Source organism: Balaenoptera acutorostrata, chromosome 20, assembly GCF_949987535.1.
Source record: "Balaenoptera acutorostrata chromosome 20, mBalAcu1.1, whole genome shotgun sequence".
In the NCBI taxonomy this organism is placed as follows: Eukaryota; Metazoa; Chordata; class Mammalia; order Artiodactyla; family Balaenopteridae; genus Balaenoptera; species Balaenoptera acutorostrata.
The window spans coordinates 56,093,989-56,112,483 of NC_080083.1; the positions used below are offsets into that span (position 1 = coordinate 56,093,989).

Below are 18,495 nucleotides of genomic sequence, written 5' to 3' on the forward strand. Positions count from 1 at the left end.
TTAAATAAATGTATCCTAGTGTACCATTTTAATTCCCTGTATCTTTTACTGTATATTTTTTGAGGTTTGTTTTGCTTTTTTTTTGGCTGCCTTGGGTCTTCGTTGCTGCACGAGGGCTTTCTCTAGTTGCGGCGAGCAGGGGCTACTCTTTGTTGCGGTGCACGGGCTTCTCATTGCGGTGGCTTCTCTTGTTGCGGAGCATGGGCTCTAGGTGCGTGGGCTTCAGTAGTTGTGGCGTGCAGGCTCAGTAGTTGTGGCTCACAGGCTCTAGAGCGCAGGCTCAGTAGTTGTGGCACACGGGCTTAGTTGCTCCGCAGCATGTGGGATCTTCCCGGACCAGGGCTCGAACCCGTGAACCCGTGTCCCCTGCATTGGCAGGCAGATTCTTAACCACTGCGCCACCAGGGAAGTCCCTTGAGTTATTTCCTTAGTGGATCCATAGCCATGTTCAGTGTAGGGCTGATTATCCTCCACTTCCGACGCAGCACCTTTCTGAGTCCTTTGCCCCCTGAATTACAGGTTTCTCCAAACTGGCCTGTAGAAACAGGCACTGTTCCCAGCCCCACAAGAGTCTGGGTGCTGTTCCCTCTAGCTTTGAAGATGGTTCTTTTCCCAATCTGGGTAGTTTCGTCACATGTATGTGCTGGTCCTTTCTGTGCTGAATACCCGAGGGGGAACCCTCTGGGAATCTGCTTTGTTGTCTTTACATGCTTGTGCTTTCTTCCCAATCCTATGTTCTTTGAGCTCTCGCTGCCTCAGTCTCCCTGAATGCTTATCTCTGTCTCTCACACAGGGAGTCTGCTGGGCCCCACTTCAGTCCCCCATCCCTGCATTGCAGCCTGGGAACCATCCAGCCAGTAAGCCGAGGCAACAGTAGGGCTCCCATATTTTGCTTCCCAATCTTTCAGGGATTGCTAGCCTTCATCAGCTGATACCCAATGTCTAGAAAACCACTGTTTCATAGTTGTTGCTTTTTGGTTTTTTGTTTTTGGTTGTTATAGACCGGAACATAAATCTAGTCCCTATTACTCCATTTGGGCTGGAAATGGGAATAATCCATCATCCTTTTTTTTAACAGCGTCTTAATTTTCTACAGTATGGTTGTGCCATGAATATACCCCTATTGATAATCTATTTTCATAAATAATGCCACAGACTCTGTCTTTGCACATATATCTTGGTGCATTCTTTTGTGAGAGTCCATACAGAAAATTCCCATCTATGGAATTTCTGGATTTGTGCTTTGCATTTTAAATACATGGTATACTTTCCCTGCAGTGTACACTCTACCACCAGCAATGGGTCAGTGATGGGGTAGACTTTATATTGTAAACTCAATAAATTATTCATGTCCTTTATTTGTAGACTCAGCGAGAGTCCGAGTTGACCACTGGTATTTTGCAGGTTTTCCCCTGCCTTTTATTGGGGAAATTACATATTATGATGCCATTTACAAATGTGCAGATTCTCAGAAATCTGGAGAACTATCCTTCAAGAATGTCAGAGTTGGTCTTTGTGTCCAGTTTAGTTTTGTGAGGGTATTTTTTTCCAAGGTCTCTAAATCGTCTTAGATACCCCAGACTTCCTTCCCTCCAACTCTTACAAGGAGTACTTTTTACTTGGAGTCACTGATTTCTTTCTTCCTCTTCCACCAGGTCTCAGAGTCATCAACAGGGCTTCCTAGGCGCAAAGGGCAGGGTTCCATAACATCAAATGATAAAATTCCAAGTGGAGCCTCCACCAAGCATCCAAGTACTGACGAGGCTATAGAGTCTGCCAGTGGTTTTAGCACAGATAAGACCTTCTCGGGAACCAGTGGCATAGGATACTCCTCTGAAGGGGTTACTGGCAGGGAACGAAGCAAAGGTGCGTCTGCTACTGGGTTTCCTGGTAGAGAACAGCGCTCAAGGGCCCGTGAAGAAGCTGGCCTAACCAAACCCCATCCCCAGTTGAGAGCAGAGTCAGATCGTCGCCGGGCTAGAGAGCAGCACGGCTTAGCACATCTACGCAGAGATGAACGAGATGCACACCTTGGCCCAGTTTATCAGGACGTATCCTCCGCCACCTTGCCTAGAGATCGGCATGGTCATGTGTCCCCAGATCAGCATGGGGGAGTGCACATTAGCCAGGGTCAAATCTATGCATGGCCAGATCAACATGGATTAGGACCACTTGGCATGGATCAGCCTGCATTGCTACAACCTAGCACTTATGTACATGGTGTGGTACCCCTCACTGTGGGTCAGCTTGGAGTGATGCCACCTGGCATGGATGAGCAGGAATTGGTACTAGCTGGCATGGCTCAGAGTGATGCAGTGCCACCATTGGTATCTGGCAGAGATCAGCAAGGATTGGAACTACCTAGTACAGACCAGCCTGGTATGGTTCCACTTAGCGCACATCAGCATGATGTGATACTTCCTGGCATAGACCAACATGGTATAAAACAGGCTGGCATGGACGAGAGTGGTATGGAACCGCTTGGCACTGATCAGCATGGATTGGTACCTCTTGGTGGAGATCAGCATGGATTTGTAATATTTCGCACGGATCCGCAGGGCTTGCTGTCACCTGGGTTGATGCAAGTTGCTGCAGATCAGCAAGGTTTTGTACAGCCCGGTTTGGGGATATCTGGCTTCATACAACCTGGCACAGAGCAGCATGATATAATCCAGCCCAGTGCAGGTCAGCCTGCTTTGGTCCAACCCAGTATAGGTCAGCCTGGTTTGGTGCAGCCTGGTGCAGGTCAGCCTGGTGCAGGTCAGCCTGTTTTGGTGCAGCCTGGCGCTGCAGGTCAGCCTGATTTGGTGCAACCTGGTGCTGCAGGTCAGCCTGGTTTGGTGCAGCCTGGTTTGGTGCAACCTGGTGCTGCAGGTCAGCCTGGTTTGGTGCAGCCTGGTGCAGGTCAGCCTGGTTTGGTGCAGCCTGATGCTGCAGGTCAGCCTGGTTTGGTGCAACCTGGTGCTGCAGGTCAGCCTGGTTTGGTGCAGCCTGGTTTGGTGCAGCCTGGTTTGGTGCAACCTGGTGCTGCAGGTCAGCCTGGTTTGGTGCAGCCTGGTGCTGGTCAGCCTGCCTCGGTCCAACCCGGTGCAGGTCACCCTGGTTTGGTCCAGCCTGGAATGTATCAGCGAGGTTTGGTCCCGTCTGGTGCACGTCACCCTGGTTTCGTGCAGCCTGGAATGTATCAGCGAGGTTTTGTGCAACCTGGAATGTATCAGCGAGGTTTCGTGCAGCCCGGTGCAGGTCAGCCTGGCTTGGTGCAGCCTGGTGCAGGTCCACATGGCTTTTTTCAACCTGGTGTATCTACGCCTGGCTTGATTCCACCTGGTACATATCCACCTGGTCTGGTACAGCCTGGTGCCTATCCACGTGGTTTCATGCAGCCTCGTGCCGATCAGCGTGGTTTGGTTCAACCTGTAATAGATCAGCATTGGTTGAGGCAATCTGGTACAGATCGAGGCTTGATACCACCAGGCCCAGAGCTTCATGGCTTTCCAACATACCATGCAGACCCTCGAAGTTTTATATCACCACGCCCATACCAGCATGGTGTGGCACCTCCTGGCAGAGATCAATATGGTCGGGGGTCACCACTCGTAGCCAGTCAAGGTTTGGCATCACCAGGTATAGACCGAGAAGGTTTAGTACCACGAGAGACTTATCAACAAGGTTTGATGCGTCCTGGCCCAGACCAGCATGGCCCAAAACCATTACGCACGAATGTGGGATCTGCACGCCAGGATCAACAGCATTTGGAAACACCAGAGCAGCATGACCGGGCACATTCTGTCCCAGACTCCCATGGCCCAGGGTACCAAGATGTAGATCAGTATGTCGAGGTAGGTTTGGATCCAAATGAAATACGTGACTCAATCCGACCTGGAGTTTCTGTTCAGACTTCACCAAGCCAAGACGCCCCCTTTCTCAGGAACACACACTCCCTTGGCTGTTTACACCGAGGCTCATCAGAAAGGAGTGATGTTCAGGGTGAGAAACGTGATTCACTGGATAAATTGGCTCCTAGCTTCCCCACGGCAGTGGAAACATTTCATCTGATGGGAGAGCTTATCGGCCTCTACGTGGAGCTTAAGGAGAACATAAAGGATCTGGAGGATGAACAAGCTGGCCAAACAGACTTGGAGAAGATCCAGTACCTGCTGGCACTGATGGGTGGGTGCTGCGTGCCCAGAGGAGAGGCTGCTGTCCTCCTCCTCGCTTGGTTTCATCCTTCTCTCTCCCTGGGCCTGCCTGAGGCCCTGAAAACAGCATTTCCATTCTTAGCCATTCTGGGTTCTCCCATAGCCTTCAGGGTCCAAGAGATGGGATTAAACTGGTAGGAGTGCAGGAGCTTCAGGAGAGGAGTGAGGCAGGTTCTTATGCCTTTGCCAGACTCTCTGGAAAGCAGCTGGGAAGATGTTGGGATGAAGGGAAAATGATTTCATGGGGTTGGGCGGGGAGAGAGAATGTTGAAAAATTTAACCTTTGCACATTCACAATTCTAGCCCCAGAGAATAATTAAGATTTTAGAGTTGGGTGGAAATTGTGGGTAAGTGGTCCCACAGCCCTTTAGGATATTAAGCATTAGGTGGACTCTTTAGAGCTAAGGACGCTTATCCCCTAAAAGGACACTCCTTTCTTCCCATCCCCTCTCTCCAGCCCCCAGGAAAGGCAGATAAATGATATGTGTTGTTCTTGATTGTGAGGGCTAGGATTGGGAGGCCATGGGGAATCTTACGCTTCTGACTCTAAGGCCTCGATTCTCCATAGTCAAGAAGTCCATACCCACTGACCTGCAGGAACAGCTGAAGACCTTAAAGGCCTTGACCAAAGAAGTTCAGCAGGAAAAAGCAAAAGTAAGTAAGGGAGGGTCCGCCTACTTGGCCTTCAAGTGCCAATAATCCCTTTCATTTGCATTTGGATAGATTACACAGTCCTTTCACTTCCATTATTATCTCCCTGGATCTGTACAGTCCCCTCAGATGGGAAACACACCTCAGGTATCCACGTGTTTATCTCCTGGATCTAAAACCTGATATTCAAAGCTATTAAGATTCAGTTGGGCCAACAAGGAGGCCTGAGCTCCTTTCATTACATGTGACCATTTCCAATCAAAGCCACTGTCACTGGAGCAGCCTTGGAGCCAAGTTCGTGGGACTGTCTGGGACCAGCGGTCATGGCGAGGGGCTGCTAGGTCTTCAGTCATTCTTTTAATGCTAGCTACCTACATCCATGGGATGGATGGATGGGTGGATGTTAGGAAGGGACCTTGGGCTTTGCCAGAGGGTTGGATAGGATTAGGGAATGGGGGGGACTCCCTGGTGGTCCAGTGGTTAGGCGCTTTCACTGCCAGAGGTCCGGGTTCAATCCCTGGTCCGGGAACTGAGATTCCCACAAGCTGCGTGGTGGGAATTTTTTTTTTTTAAAGGATTAGGGTATGGGCAAGGGGCTTGCTGGGGCTGCAGAGGTACGTTCAGAAAGCAGAGATCTCAAGCCTGCCTGACCCTCCTCTTCCATTGGATTTGTAGCTGGAGAAGATGAACAGGATCCTGGAGGGTGAGGGGGAGCAAGAAACAGGAAAGGAGGTGAAAGCTGGCCAGCTGAGCCTGCAGCTGGGAATCCTCAGGTAAAATCCCCTGCCAAATGCAACTTCTGTCCTGGCACCACATGTTCTCAGCCAAGGAGGTGATAGAAGCCTTTGGTTCACTCATCCCTGAACTGACCACTCTCTTTGACCCGCATTGTGTCTGCTCTTCAGGTTGTCTGTATCTAGTTCAAGTTGCTAGTGGAAGTTTCCCAGGTTCTTAAAACAGCTCAGCACCAGGGCTTAGAAGAACCAAAAAAAAAAAAAAAAGCCTCTTAGAGTCTGTCCCCAGTTGGAGGCTTCGGAGCATTTGCTAGAGCCCCTCGTCTCTGTGCAGTGCCGGGCCTCACCCCCTAGAAGCCTCTCAGGCCTGCACACTGGGCACCCACCTCCACGACAGGCGGGGCCTTGGACCCCTTGGACAGAGCTGGAGGGGGACGTGAAAGAGCCCCGTCTGCCGCCTCCATCCCTGACGGCCGGGGCTCAGCACTGGTGGGCCCAGGCCCTTGGGCCGGTGCTGGGGCCGGACCATCTCTCGTGCATGCAGAGTCACCGTGGCTGACATCGAGAAGGAGCTGGCGGAGCTGAGGGAGAGTCAGGAACGGGGCAAGGTCAGCATGGAACGTTCGGTCTCCGAAGCCTCCCTTTACCTGCAGGATCAGGTGAGGATTCCACACTCTGCAGCCACAGGGACTAGGGCCCTTCGGAGAGTTGGCTGTGGACATTGGGGATACTAGACACTTATCTGATATATAATTTGCAGATATTTTCTCCTGTTCTGTGGGTTGTCTTTTCACTCTCTTGAAAGTGTCTGCCTTTACATCTTTTTTTTTTTTTTTTAATTATTTATTTATTTATTTTTGTCTGTGTTGGGTCTTCGTTTCTGTGCGAGGGCTTTCTCCAGTTGCGGCGAGCGAGGGCCACTCTTCATCGCGGTGCGCGGGCCTATCACTGTCGCGGCCTCTCCCGTTGCGGAGCACAGGCTCCAGACGCACAGGCTCAGTAGTTGTGGCTCACGGGCTTAGTTGCTCCGCAGCATGTGGGATCCTCCCAGACCAGGGCTCGAACCCGTGTCCCCCTGCATTGGCAGGCGGATTCCCAACCACTGCGCCACCAGGGAAGCCCACATCTTTTTTTTTTAAATTGGAGTATAGTTGATTTACGATGTTGTGTTAGCTCCAGGTGTACATGCCTTTACATCTTGAGTGTTACGATCCTTGGTCACCCCAGAATGTTCCCAGTGAGGAGCGTCTGGGCTAGGAACAGCCCTCTGAGTGCTCGCAGAAGGATCACATGGGCAAAGCCACTGGGCCCAGGGGTCCCACGTCAGGAGCCCCTTTGTGCTAGAGGCCCCATTCTGGGCCCACTCCAAGTTTGTCAGGACAGTGGTGTGCACCATTTCATGACCCAGACCTGATTGTCAGGACAGCAGTAGGACAGCAGTAGATAGTGCGTTTATGAGTCGTCTGTCATCCCAAAGCTCACACCTGAGCTTAGCAACCTCCGGGGCTCCCTGGGGCCACACCTGGGAGGGCATCCACTCCCTGCTGGGCAGGCTCGGCCTCTTGACTCTTCAGGAGCGTGTCGGCTCTTCTGGTGGCACGAGTCTTGCTGAGCTCGGGCAAAAGGGACCCTGGCTGAAAATACACACGTGTAGAGGAAATTGGGAAAAGCAGAATCTCCAGGCCAAGCGGGCAGTCTGGCCCGGGCCACCACCTGTCTGTCTTTCTGTGTGTCTGCCTTTGCCTCTGTGTCCCCTTCCTTATCCATCTCTCTCAAATACCTGCACATCTCTCTTCCCTTCCACTCTCAGCCAGCTTTTTTATCTCTCACACACAGTCCAAAAGGGCTGCCCCAGGCCTTGCAGTGTTACGCGCTTCCAAGAAAGGGGGCCTTAGGTTGGTGCAGTCCCTCTCTCTAAGCCAGGACAAGATGTCACAGGTCTTTGGCCAGTCGGGTGTCTAGCTGGGACCAATCATTTGTGGGGACAAACTGGGACCATGGGATCCAGAAGAGAGCAGGAGGGCCAGCGGAAGGAGTTTGTTCCCAGCCAGGCCATGAGAGACCCCTGTAGTGGTAGCACTTATCACATTCTCTCTCTCTTTTTTTTTTTATTGAAGTGTAGTTGATTTACACTCTTATATCGGTTTCAAATGCACACCATAGTGATTCACTGTTTTTATAGATTATATTCCACTTAAAGTTATTATAAAATAATGGCTCTATTTCCCTGTGCTGTACAATATATCCTTGTGGCTTTTTTGTTTTACACATAGTAGTTTGTACCTCTTAATCTCCTACCCCATCTTGTCCCTCCCCCTTCCCTCCCCCCACTGGTAACCACTAGTTTGTACTCTAGATCTGTGAGTCTGTTTCTGTTTTGTTATATTTACTAGTCTGTTTTATCTTTTAGATTCTACATATAAGTGACAACACACAGTATTTGTCTTTCTCTGTCTGGCTTATTTCACTAAGGATAATACTCTCTAGGTCCATCCATGTGGTTGCAAATGGCAAAACATCATTCTTTTTTATGGCTGAGTAGTATTCCGTTTTATATGTAAACCACATCTTCTTTATCCGTTCATTTGTTGATGGAAACTTAGGTCACTTCCATATCTTAGCTATTGTAAACAGTGCTTCCGTGAACATTAGGGTGCATGCATTTTTTCAAATTAGTGTTTTCATTTTCTTCGGATAATATATACCCAGGAGTGGAGTTGCTGGATCATATGGTAGTTCTACTTATAGTTTTTTGAGGAACCTCCATACTGTTCTCCATAGTGGCTGCACCAATTTACATTCCCACCAACAGTGTAGGAGGGTTTCCTTTTCTCCACACCCTCTCCAGCATTTGTTATTTGTAGACTTTTTGATGATGGCCATTCTGACTGGTGTGAGGTGATATCTCATTGTGGTTTTGATTTGCATCTCTAATAATTAGCAATGTTGAGTATCTTTTCATGGGCCTATTGGCCATCTGTATGTCTTCTTTGGAAAAATGTCTGTTCAGGTCTTCTACCCATTTTTTAATCAGGTTGTTTGTTTTTTTGATACTGAGTTTATGAACTGTTCATATATTTTGGATATTAACCCCTTATGGGTCATATCGTTTGCAGATATTTTCTCTGATTCCATAGGTTGTGTTTTCTTTTTGTCGATGGTTTCCTTTGCCGTGCAAAAGCTTTTATTTATTTATTTAAAAGAATTTTATTTATTTATTTATTTTTGGTTGCGCTGAGTCTTCGTTGCTACGCGCGGGCTTTCTCTAGTTGTGTCGAGCGGGTTCTACTCTTTGTTGCAGTGTGCGGGCTTCTCATTGCAGTGGCTTCTCTTTGTTGTGGAACACGGGCTCTAGGCGCGCAGGCTTCAGTAGTTGTGGCATGCGGGCTCAGTAGTTGTGGTGCACAGGCTTAGTTGCTCCGGGCATGTGGGATCTTCTCGGACCAGGGATCAAACCCATGTCCCCTGCATTGGCAGGTGGATTCTTAACCACTGCGCCACCAGGGAAGTCCCCAAAAACTTTTAAGTTTAATTAGGTCTCATTTATTTATTTTTGCTTTTGTCTCCTTTGACTTAGGAGACAGATCCAAAAAATATTGCTACGATTTATGTCAAAGAGTGTTCTGCCTATGTTTTCCTCTAGGAGTTTTATGGTTTCCAGTCTTACATTGAGGTCTTTAATCCATTTTGAGTTTATTTTTGTATATGGTGTGAGAAAATCACATTCTCTTATTGTTATTTACATTCTAGATGGGGACAGAGCATGTGTGAGCCCACCCCTCGTGTCACCAGGGCCTGGAGCAGGGCCTGTGTGTCATCAGGGTGTTTGTGGACTAACGGACATCAGCCCTGTAGGATTTAGCTAGAGGAGATGTGTTCTCACACTGCACCAGTGGGCTGGCTGGAGAAAGGTCCAGAAGCCTCCTTCCTGCAAGGGCTTTATCAGCGTCTGTGCTACCCTCCCTGGGAACTCTGGTCACTATTTAATGGATGGAGGTCGAGCGCCTCCTATGTGCTGCACACCCTGGGAGGCACCGAGACTGTGGGACGGCCCGGGTCACAGCAGGCCAGGGCAGAAAGCACTCGCTGGTGGCGACCGCGTGGATGCGGCGTAGCTGGGCCTCGCTCACTGCCCTGCACCCGCCCTCTCGCCCGTGCCCAGTTAGACAAGCTCAGGACGATCATCGAGAACATGCTGGCCTCGTCCTCCACGCTGCTGTCCATGAGCATGAGCGTGGCCCCGCACAAGCTCCTGACCACCCTGGCACCCGGCCAGATCGACCCAGCGGCCACCTGCCCAGCCTGCAGCCTGGACCTGAGTCACCAGGTCAGCACGCTGGTGCAGCGCTATGAGCAGCTCCAGGACATGGTCAGCAACCTGGCTGCCTCCCGGCCCTCCAGGAAGGCCAAGCTGCAGAGCCAGGTGATGCCGCCTGCTTTCCTCCGGGGCGGCCGCGCATGGCCCGCCTGCAGGGAGCCCCCCGGGGAGTCCCCGGGGGAGGGATGTTTGGGCCACTTTTCCGTGATGGAGCCCTTTAGCGACCGCACGGAAGTCCCTGGTCGTTCCATAGGGTCACAGCGAGGGCAGCCGTAGAGCTGGCTCTGGGGATGGGGGACCACGGGGAAGAGCTGGCACCATGGGTGGGGACAGCATGGCTGGCTGAGAGGTGGAGCAGTGCCATTCACATGCCTCGGGGCGCTGGCATAGCCTTAGGATTCATCGCCCCTCCTTCATGCCGGTCTTCTGGACTCCTTCCCACTTCCCCTCCAAAGGGCAGGCCTGCTGGTGGCTCAGGGAGTAGCACAAGTCCCTGGGGCCTGCCTCTTAGACTCCGGAATTCAGATTCAGCTCAGGGTGGGTGGCGAGGCTGTAGCCCAGCTCTCAGGGGAGCAGCTCACCCCTCCTGGGCCTCGAGACCACCTCTGCTGACCACCCACCCCGGCGGACCAGGTCCCTCAAGGCCAGTCCATGGGGAGGTGGGGAATTGTGGCGGCAACTGAGGAGATCCAGAATGGGGTCTGAAGTCGGCCTGTTTGCCGGGTGATGTTTTAAGGGCTGACTTACCAGGAGCGGCGGTACCCCTGGGGGCGCCCCAGGGAGGCTGCCTTTGTCCTTCTGCTGCAGGATGAAGAGCTGCTGGGCCGCGTCCAGAGCGCCATCCTGCAGGTACAGGGCGACTGTGAGAAGCTCAGCATCACCACCGGCAGCCTCATCGAGGACCATCGGCGGAAGCAGAAGGACATCGAAGTGAGGGCGGGCGGGGTGGCAGGGGCGGGGCCGAGGCGCGACCCCAGTTCCTCCTTGTTCCTTATGCTCTGCTCCCTCGGCCTCCCAGGTGTTGTACCAGGGTCTGGAGAAGCTGGAGAAGGAAAAGGCCAACAGGGAACACCTGGAGATGGAGATCAACGTGGTAAGGCTAGGCCGAGGGGCCACCCTGCGTCCCAGGGAGGTCCCACCGCTCGTTCTTCAGAAGGCTGAGAGAGCAGGGGAGCCCGACGGGGGATGTGGGCTCAGTGCTGGTGCTCTCACTGCAGGGAGTGGGCCCCCCCCATGGCTCTCTCCCATCTGGGGGGCCTCTTCCTCTCCGGGCAGAAAGCCGACAAGAGTGCCCTGGCGGCCAAAGTGAGCCGTGTCCAGTTTGACGCCACCACGGAGCAGCTGAACCGCATGATGCGGGAGCTGGTGGCCAAGATGAGCGGGCAGGAGCAGGACTGGCAAGAGATGCTGGACAAGCTCCTGGCGGAGATGGACGGCAAGGTGAGGGGCGGGAGGCTCCAGGGCCCCCTGGCCTGGGACAGTGCCCCCTCCTCCAGGCGCCGCGGACCCCCCCTGCTTCCTCAGAGCTCACCTGGGCTCTGCCCCCACCCACAGCTGGACCGCCTGGAGCTGGATCCAGTGAAGCAGTCACTGGAGGATCGCTGGAAATCCTTGCGACTGCAGCTCAAAGAGCGTTCTCCGCTCTACCAGGCGGACGAGGCAGCCGCCATGCGGAGGTGAGGCCTGGAAGGGGTGAGGGCAGGCGGGCGGGCGGTGTGCTCAGAGGGAATGGCTGATCTTGCCTGGGACCATCCTGCAGTAGGAGGGACAGAGTTTTAGAGCTTGAAAAGCTCTTCTAGCTCAGGCCAGTTCACATTACAGCTGAGAGAGGGAGGGGATGGAGGCGTAAGGCTCTCTGGGCACAGGTGGGAGGGGGTCCACAGCCCCCAGAGCTGAGAGTAGTCCTGGGGGGGCCTGGCCCATGGCAGCCTGAGTCCCAGGATTTCCATTCCTGGCCGCCAGAGGGCTCCCGAGGCTTACGCAGGGCAGTCCTGGGGCCCTTGGGAACCCTGCCGGCTTTGGGTTAGGGTAGATGGGTGCTGGGTGTGTGCCCAGAAGCGGACATGTCTAGGAGCTGGTGAGTTTGGTGAGTTCCCGGGGAGCTGGGCCCGGAACTGCCTCTGGTGGCCCGGGGCCTGTCACCCTGGGCACTGTGCGTCCAGCCTGCCTGGCCCACAGAGCGCCAAGCCCGCTGGGTTCTCCGTCTCTCGCGTTCGGGAACGTCTGGGCAGGGCGCTCACCCTGTGTGTGTTCCACTCCGCACAGGCAGCTCCTGGCACATTTCCACTGCCTCTCATGTGACCGTCCCCTGGAGACGCCTGTGACTGGAGAGTGAGTGACCCCAGCTGGTGGCCACGCTGGGGGCGGCACGGCAGGGCTGCGTCTCCTGTACTCCCTGCCTGTCTCCAACTCCTGTCGGCTCCTCCTCTCTCACCGTTCGCTCCGCGCACCTCGGCTGCTCCTACCCCTGTCCTTCAGCCCCCCGCCCCGGCCCCGGCGGGAAGGCTCCTCGGGCAGCTGGAGTGTGGGGAGTGGGCGGGGGGCTTGGACGATGGGATTTCTCACACTCCGACCTTCCCTTCTCTCTGTCCCTGCCCAGAGTCATCCCCCTGACTCCTGTGGGCCCAGGCCTGCCCGGGCACCAGTCCACCCGCCCCTACACGGTCTTTGAACTGGAGCAGGTCCGGCAGCAGAGCCGCAAGTACGGGCAGCGGAGGGAGTCCTGTGCAGGGCTTTGCAGGGGGGTCTGGAGGGCGAGAGCGGAGGCTCCTCCTCACGCCTGGGATGGGGAGTAGGGCGGTGCTGCTAGGGTGCTGTCTGACGGAGCTCCCAGCTCCTCCCAGGGTGAGCTTGTCGGAGGAGGAGAGCGCTGACCTAGTAACCGCCTGCCTTTGGGTCCCTGCTGGGCATCCTCAGGGACATTGCCTCTGAGACCCCCCCCCTCCCTGCTCATACCGGGCATGTGAGGAAGGGAGGGGGTGGCTCCTGGAGTGGGTGGGATGAGTGGGTGGGGGCGTGTTTCACGCTCGCTGGGGCTCCTGCCCTCCTCCCCGCGGCCTTTCCACCTCCTCCTTGAGGGGAGGAGGCCGGGGGCGTGGCTCACCCCTCCGCTGGGCCCGCCCCCCGCAGCCTGAAGCTGGGCAGCGCTGCCTTCCCCCGGGGCAACCTGGGGCAGACGGAGCGGAGCGTGGGGCGCCTGCGCAGCATGCACTCCAAGATGCTGATGGACATTGAGAAGGTGCAGATCCACTTCGGGGGCTCGGTCAAGGCCAGCAGCCAGATGATCCGCGAGCTGCTGCACTCCCAGTGCCTCAGCTGCCCCTGCTACAGACGGTGGGCGGCCGGGCCGGGCCCCCGGGGCAGACGATGAGCTTCGGCCCACTCACAGCCCACCCACCACCGAGAGCCTGGCACTGAGCGGGGGAGTGTGCGTGCGTGTGTGTGGAAGAGAGATTGTGTGTGAATGTGAACACGTGAGTGTGAGAGAGCATTCTTCATGTGTATTGTATGAGTGAGAGTGTGTGTGTGGAAGAGAGAGAATGTGTGTGTGAATGTGTGTGAACACGTGTGAGTGTGAGAGCATTCATGTGTATTGTACGAGTGAGTGTGTGTGTGTGTGTGATTATGTGTATGCATGAGGGGTGGGGCCTGTGTGTGGGAGAATGTGTGTGAACGTGTGTATAAAGGTGTATGAGAATGTGTGTGAATGTGTACGTGTATGAATGGGAGTATGTGTGAATGTGTGTGTGTGAAAGCATGTGTGTGTGAATATGTGAATGTGTGTGTGTGTGAATACGTATATGAACATGTGTGAACGTTTGAGAATGTGTGTGAACGTATGTGTGTGAACACATACGCATGAGAATGTGCGTGTGTGTGTGTGTGTGTGGCCTTCAGGGTGGCCGGGTCACCCTGCTCACTCACCCCCTGCCCTGTCCTGGCTCGAGTGCTGCCCCCCCAACCCCAGGCGTGTCCCAGGCCGCACCTGCTCCCCGTGACTCCGCTGTCCTCACCGCAGGCTGCCCGACGCGGCCGATCACACCTACCCGAGGGCGGCCCGGCGCTGCGGGGGCAGCCACACCCTCACCTGCCCCTCCCGCCGCAGCCGCCTGCAGCACCTGGCACAGGGCCTGTACCCCACCGAGGAGATCCAGATCGCCAGGAAGGTGGGGGGCACTGCCGTGACGCCAGACTCTCAGGTCCCTCTGGAAAAGCCCCCAGAAGTCCCCTCCTGGGCCCTCGGCCTCGGGGCGGTTTCTTAGTCAGACCCAGTCCAAGTGTCAGGTTCTTATCCTTTCCTGGAAAGAGGAATGCCAACCCGACCACCCGCCCACCTGGCACTACCGCCTCCACCACGGGCCCCCCTTCCCCCTGTAGCTCGGCCCTCGTGCCACCCAGGGCCCCCTCAAGGGCTCTGAGCACCGTTTGGTGCTGGCCTCAGGAGAGGACCGTCCTCTGGGAGGCAGGACGGGAGGGCAGCTCTGAGCGGCACTCGCCCACCTCCACAGCACGACGAGGTGGATATCCTGGGCCTGGACGGACATATTTACAAGGGACGGATGGATACAAGGCTGCCGGACATCCTGAACAAAGACAGTGAGTGTCCAGGTGGCCCAGAGGCCCCTCAGCCTCCTTGCTTGGGTCCCACAGGGTCCGTCCAGCTCCTTAAGGCACTTCTTGTGGCCACCGGGCCCTGACTGCCTTCCTCCTCCACCTCCCTGACTCCAAACGTTCAGGTCTCCAAACGCCTCCGGGTCAGTGTTTGCAGAAGGGGGACAGCTGTCCAGTCTCGGCCAACTAGCTGGGGTGTCGTGGCCCCATCTCTTCTTGCCAGCCTTTATCCTCAGGCTGCCACCCCAGTCTTCCTGCCTAAGCCTCTGTCCCCAGCATCACCGAGGCCAAGTCCTACCCCTTCTTCATAACTCAAAGTACCCTCTCCTGAGCCCCCCACCACTTTGTGAATCACCCGTGTCCCGGAATGTCCCCTTCCAGTTAGCCGTCCTGAGGTGTGCCGTTTGTCACCTCCCACCGGGTCTCACCGCCACGTATGCACCTTTCTAGTTGCCTCCCCTCCCGAACTATAAACCTGGAGTCAGAACTCACCCAGCACCTGCATGGGGCTGATGTCTGGGGGGTGGATATCCGACTGAGTGGGTGGATGGATGGATGGATGGACGGACAGATGGCCGGGCGGACATATCGGTGAATGAAGTGCTTACAAGGGGCATATCCACGAATGAAGATGGAGGAGGACGCCAGCTGAGGCTGGCTGTGACCAGCAGCCCTGCAGCCCTGTCCCCATCCCCATGGGTCCCCACAGGGCTCCCACCCGGTATCTCAGAACTGCCCCTCCCCTCCACTGTCTCCATCAGATTCGGGGATAAAGCACAAGGCCAAGCAGTCCCAGCCCCACGTGCACCGGCAGCGGTCGCTCAGCGACAGCACTCAGCTGCCCTCACGGCCCCAGAGCGCTCAGATGCTGGCTGGCAACAACTCAGGTAGCTCCTCTCTGGATGGAGGGTCCTTCTGGGTGGCCTTGGCACCGCCCCCCGCCTCTCCTCCTTGCCCCGCCAGGCCCCTTTCCTGCCCATGACTGGTATATACCTTTATTTCCCTGGAGAGAGGAAGGGCCTGGGAGCTGAGGGACAGGATGCAAGGGAGGAGAGAGAAAACCCTTCATTGCTGAGTGCTTGATAATGCGCCAGGTCTGTGGTCAGATACTGTTACTGCCCCCATTTCACAGAAGAGGAAATAGGGGCAGAGTTGCAGCCCAAGCTCTGGCTCCAGGCCCGAGTCCTTCCCCTGCTCACATGTGCCGACTCTCCTGGAGCTAAGCCCCCTGGCCTGGAAGGTCCCCCAGAGTCCCTGCTCTCCCCAGAGGGGCTAAATCCTGCCTGAAAGCCAGAGGGCTAAGGGTTCCCCTGGGGTTTGGCTACACATGGGGCCAGAGAGGGACAGTGGCCTGGAGCTAGGAGGCTGGATCACTTCCAGGTGACTCTGAGCACCTCTCCCCCTTCTCTTGACCAGTTTCCTCATCTGTCAATAAAAGGGTGCTGGATTAGGGCTGCTTAGCTAGGCTCCCCCTTGAGAGTCTAAGAAAGATGCTGACTTTCTTCCCATAAAAAGTTACGCACCCACAATGCTTTACGGCTACTTCCGGAGGTTCAAGGACCACCCCCACCCCCTGCCCAGGTTAAGAGCCCCAGCTAGGTGCTTCCCCCCTTCCAGTTCCAGCATTCAGTGAGTGCCTGGAGGAAGCAGAAACAGAATAAGCGGCAGTGGTGGTCATGTTGCCTCGCCTCTGTTGAGGGTTCCTCACCGGCCAGGCACTGCTGAGGAGCTTTCCACTTACAAACCAGTCTTCACCCTCATGCATTAAGAGGCAGGGACCACTGTTGGTCCCACCTACAGCTGAGAAAGCCGAGGCACAGAGAGGTTAAAGTACTTGCACAAGGTCACACAGCTAGGAAGCAGCAGAGCTGGAGTTCAAAGCCAAGCCATCTGGCCCCAGAGCCAGCGCTGGTGACAAAGGGTAAGAGCCTGGGATGGAGGACTCAGCAGTGGACAGACAGCACAGGTCTGTGGCTCTTGGTTCCGAGTTGATTTCTTGGGGGTACTTAGCTTTTTTCTCCCCAGCACTCCATAGTCTACTCCAAGGGCACTTAAAACGTGTGGAAGCAGCAGCAAGAGGGAGGGTAGTGTTAGGGAAAATTCCTGCACCTATTTGTGTCAATATTGCCTAAACAGTCCCTGTATTAAGAGGGAACGTTACCAAAGAGGCAGGCTCTCGGCCCCTGATGAGGGCTTGTTTATTTTTAACTCAGAGAGATTGTAAAGGAGTGTGACTTAGGGGCTCGTATGAGGGCTTGCCACCCCCCACCCGCCCCCCCAGCCTGATGCCCCAGCTCGGCCTGGCTACTGGGGCTGCTCTCGACTTCCCTGGGCTTTGTGCAAGCTGGGGTGGGCTGCTGGTGGGCGTGGGTGCGAGACAGAGCCAGGTCGGCTCCCTCCTTTCTCGCAGGTCCTTCTCTTCAACGGAAAGACAGACCCATCTCCACCGAGGGGCGCCTCTCCCAGCCGAATACAGCTCACCTGCCCAGTGAGATGGCAGACCTGCCGGCGGGGCTGGAGATGCACATGGACGTGCCTCCTGGGGAGGGGCTCGAGGAGCCGCCCGGGGGCCGCGGTCCGCCACTTCTCACTGAGCAGAGCTATAAATAAATGCTGAGGAAGAAGCTTGGGGCCATGCAGCTTCTCTGGTCCTGGCTCAGGAAGGTGGAGTGAGGGGGGGGGGGGGCCGCTGCAGGTCAGGGGGCACGCCTCTTGCAGCCTGCCCATTAGGCCACGGCCCCCAAACAGGTTGAGCCGTCCTCTGAGGGTGCCAGGGCTTCGAGAGGGCTGCGAGTTGCACCCAGGGCCAGGAAGAGGCAGCACAGGCCAGACCCCAGGCTCCGGGGACCGGCGGGCCTGCCAGCGGCCTGCCCTCTCCTGACCCCGGCTGGACCCGGTGCTGTGGCCTTCTCTGGCAGCGGCACTGCCTTCCATCTGGGGAGGCTGGCCAGGGCACTCTGGTGAGGTTGGGATGCTTCACGTCTGTGCTCGAGCTGTACCTTGTGTATCGTGGAGCAAAGGTAAGGGTGGCAGCCCTCCTGCTGCTGCCAGGGAGGCTCCCCGGCACGGTTCCTGTTTGCTGTCCTCTGTGGCTTACCCTTGAGTGGCTGCTGCAGACGCAGGAGGGGCGCAGACCCAGGGGCCGCCAGGGCTAGGTCGTGTCCCTGTTCCCCTCCCCTCCCCAGGAAGATAGAGCAGAAGTGTGCCTGGCATTTGCCAAGGGGTCTTGAGGCCTGGCCCTTGTCCTGCTCCAGTGTCACCCCAAACAGGCAAGAGGGCTCACTGCTGTCCCCCAAGTCAACTGTAAGGGACAAGCCCGTCCCCAATCAAAGCCCCAGGGACAAGGGACAGCTGCCCCGCACCCGGACGGAGGCCTCTGCAGTCATGCAAGCAGTTTTCTGCCTTCAGATCTGTTCTCAGCAGCTCCCTCCTCCAAGGTGGGGTTCCCCCCCTCCCCCCGCCACCTCCAGTCCCCTCTGACATGGGAAAGGGATGTCTGGGGTAAGAGGGCTGCTTCAGGGTGTGAGGTGAGGGATGACAGAGTCACACAGGAAAGTGTAGCAGGAAGTAACCGAGAAAAGGGTTTCTCCCTCGTCCCCCTGTGGGCACAGGAGGGTGGGGTTGGCTGGGGGTGTCATGGGTGGGGCAGGCGCTCCCTGCGGGAAGGGGCATCCCCCATCTCTCCCCATCTGCTGAGATCCCGTTCACTGTTGAACCCTGGGGTCCCAGTCGGCACCGCCCACACCCCCGCACCCTTTTCTCTGCAAGGGGGCGGCAGGGCCAGGCCCAGGCCTCCTCTGCTCCTGCCTGAGAAATGTCAGGTCACTGGCTCAGTGTCCCTGGCCTAGAATCCAAACTCACCAGCTTGGCAGGGAGGAGCGCCCGATGCCCCCGGAAGGATGAGCAGTGACATTCCCCAAGCAGCCCAGGCCACCCCTGCCTCCCCGCACCTGGGCCCGCCTGCCTACCCTCACCCAGGCCG

The 18,495-nt window shown here is 55.9% G+C and overlaps 1 protein-coding gene across 2 annotated transcripts; it reads left to right on the forward strand.

Moving 5' to 3' along the window:
* The first annotated feature begins 1,581 nt into the window (after positions 1-1,581).
* On the forward strand, positions 1,582-17,137 carry QRICH2 (glutamine rich 2). 2 transcript variants are annotated; one of them, XM_057535992.1, is made up of 17 exons: positions 3,760-3,839; positions 3,929-4,170; positions 4,768-4,853; positions 5,526-5,623; positions 6,129-6,243; positions 9,747-10,007; positions 10,710-10,832; positions 10,921-10,995; positions 11,178-11,342; positions 11,457-11,578; positions 12,168-12,233; positions 12,502-12,603; positions 13,032-13,235; positions 13,921-14,068; positions 14,411-14,498; positions 15,275-15,400; positions 16,924-17,137. In XM_057535992.1, the coding sequence occupies exons 1-17, from the start codon at positions 3,832-3,834 to the stop codon at positions 17,121-17,123; spliced, it is 2,229 nt and encodes a 742-aa protein (XP_057391975.1). In that variant the 5' UTR covers positions 3,760-3,831; the 3' UTR covers positions 17,124-17,137. The 2 variants fall into 2 exon arrangements, with proteins under 2 accessions (XP_057391974.1, XP_057391975.1); XM_057535991.1 differs by having other exon boundaries at positions 1,582-4,170.
* The last annotated feature ends 1,358 nt before the right edge of the window (positions 17,138-18,495 follow it).

Bases quoted from the DNA above. Each gene is read 5' to 3' on its own strand.
- QRICH2 (XM_057535991.1), top strand. From the start codon at position 2,178: ATGGATCAGCCTGCATTGCTACAACCTAGCACTTATGTACATGGTGTG. The intron at 12,604-13,031 runs GTACGGGCAGCG...CGCCCCCCGCAG, and splicing joins GTCCGGCAGCAGAGCCGCAA to CCTGAAGCTGGGCAGCGCTG. The intron at 14,069-14,410 runs GTGGGGGGCACT...CCACCTCCACAG, and splicing joins AGATCCAGATCGCCAGGAAG to CACGACGAGGTGGATATCCT.